The sequence below is a fragment of the Glandiceps talaboti genome, chromosome 8 (genome assembly GCF_964340395.1).
Source record: "Glandiceps talaboti chromosome 8, keGlaTala1.1, whole genome shotgun sequence".
Lineage (NCBI taxonomy): Eukaryota > Metazoa > Hemichordata > Enteropneusta > Spengelidae > Glandiceps > Glandiceps talaboti.
The window spans coordinates 13,330,032-13,332,037 of NC_135556.1; the positions used below are offsets into that span (position 1 = coordinate 13,330,032).

Consider the following 2,006-nt stretch of genomic DNA (forward strand, 5'->3'; position numbering starts at 1 on the left):
GCCACAGTTCGCATCTCCCATCGACACGACCGCGTGTGGTCGATATTTACGAGCCCGTGCAAGTGAAGGCCGCTCGTCGGATGTGCGATGCGATTGCCCGGACTGATTTAACGGTAGGTTCAATCAAACTCACCGTGGAAACAATTATCTCACCTTCAATTCGTCGTTACGAACGCACGACGCTCTGTGATATTGTATATGTGTAATCTGAAACTGTTCAAAATGTCACTCGGTGTTCATAAGGGCGAAATGTGTTCATATATTATTTAAAGAGTGAAACCTACTTAAGCTTATATTTGATGTAAGGAATTCACATGTTTCAAGTGCACGCGAAATTGACCGTTGCATTATTATAAGTGTGTCTGTTGTGTGATGGTTTACGTTTCTCTGATGTCGATTTCCTACTCACTTACAGATCTCAAGAACAGTTTAAAGGACTGGAACATCTATTGAGAACGCCACGTATTGAGCTACGGATAAATATGCGATCGTTCTGCAATGTGTGACATTTCCCATGATGTTCATTTCCATGTCAATTAAGAGACACCTGACCACGTGATATGAACATTGAAGTTACAGAAGTAGAACCATGTAAAGTCAGATGAAATGAGATTTGTGAGCACATCGCACTTAATAACCTTGAAGCCTCTTTTATTGTTCGCTTTCTCAACTTGAATATGGTTTGTCGCATGAGCACGATTCCCTTTATATTCTTCCTGTTGTCATTGGTCGTTGCTTTATTAATTGTGATGATCACCCCGCAACTCAAATCCGCCGCAACCCCGATGTTGGAACGACTCCGAGGTGCTGATCCCAACTATGCCCAACGACGCCGTCTTATTAACTACCCAGCTCGGCCTCTTTCTAGCTACTGGCATGGAGCCTCTCGCTTTAAGAACGACATGTTACAGTTTGGCGTTCGGAACGAAAAGGTTGATTGGGTTGATGATGATCTGAAGGAGATGAACTGGACTCAATTCAACGTGACGCGAATGAATTCATCGGAACGGAACGTAAAAATCATCATAATTGCCAAAATGAGAACAGGGTCATCTTTCGTGGGTGAGTTTTTAAACCAGCATCCGGATTTCTTCTATCTTTTTGAACCGTTTCTTGTCATCAATCAAATGGTGCAAAACAACGTCATACAAAAACGTTCCTTTCCGGCCGAAATACTCAAACTTCTCGGGAAACTTTTAAACTGCGATACTTCTGACTATTTCGTCGGATACTTGAACCGTGAAAAATGGATGGGAGTCCAACAATCTAACTCGCTACCAAATGAATTCACCAAAGAAGCATTTCGGAACGAATGCTCAAGAAAACCTTATTTCGCGATAAAATCAATCCGTATAGAAAGTATTCGTGATCTATGGCCCTTTATTAGGAACAGTTCGCAGAATGTGAAGATTATTCACCTCGTTAGAGATCCACGAGGAATGGTGCATTCGCGTATAAAACTAAAATATATGAACGCCAAGCGAATTTATGGCATGGGTGGTATTATGCTAGATCCCGAGTTAGTACGGATCACTAAAGATGTCTGTCGGTGGATGGTTGCGAATGCTCAAGAAGGATCGAACGGACCGCAATGGTTGAAGGGAAAATATAAACTTATCCGCTACGAAGACGTAGCCGAATACCCGTATAAAATGGCGAAAGAGATTTACGACTTTATCGGCGTGCCAGGTCATCCCAAAATAACTGAGTGGGTTGAGAAAAACACGAGAGGAGAACCAGTAGTTAGAGACCAAATGAAATACCCGTATCAAACTAAGAGAAATTCTCGGATGACATCACAAGCATGGAGGTATCGACTTACGCCGAATGCAATTAAACGAATAGAAAGTGCGTGTGGGAAAAGAACGTTTTCAATGTTCGGCTACAAAACTTTGCAAGAACCCAAGAGTTTAGGAAACGGGTCATTCTCGTTTGTAGAAGATAATATTCCGTTTATTCTGGACTATAATATGATGATGGACACAGAGAAGATTGACCAACTTTGA

At 41.9% G+C, this 2,006-nt stretch overlaps 1 protein-coding gene across 1 annotated transcript; it reads left to right on the plus strand.

The window, feature by feature from the left end:
- The first annotated feature begins 677 nt into the window (after nucleotides 1-677).
- On the plus strand, nucleotides 678-2,006 carry LOC144439214 (carbohydrate sulfotransferase 1-like). The gene has a single exon (XM_078128486.1). It carries the CDS (start codon nucleotides 678-680, stop codon nucleotides 2,004-2,006), a length of 1,329 nt encoding a protein of 442 aa, XP_077984612.1.

What these genes read in the sequence shown, in the direction of transcription:
- LOC144439214 (XM_078128486.1), top strand. Translation starts at nt 678, where the DNA reads ATGGTTTGTCGCATGAGCACGATTCCCTTTATATTCTTCCTGTTGTCA.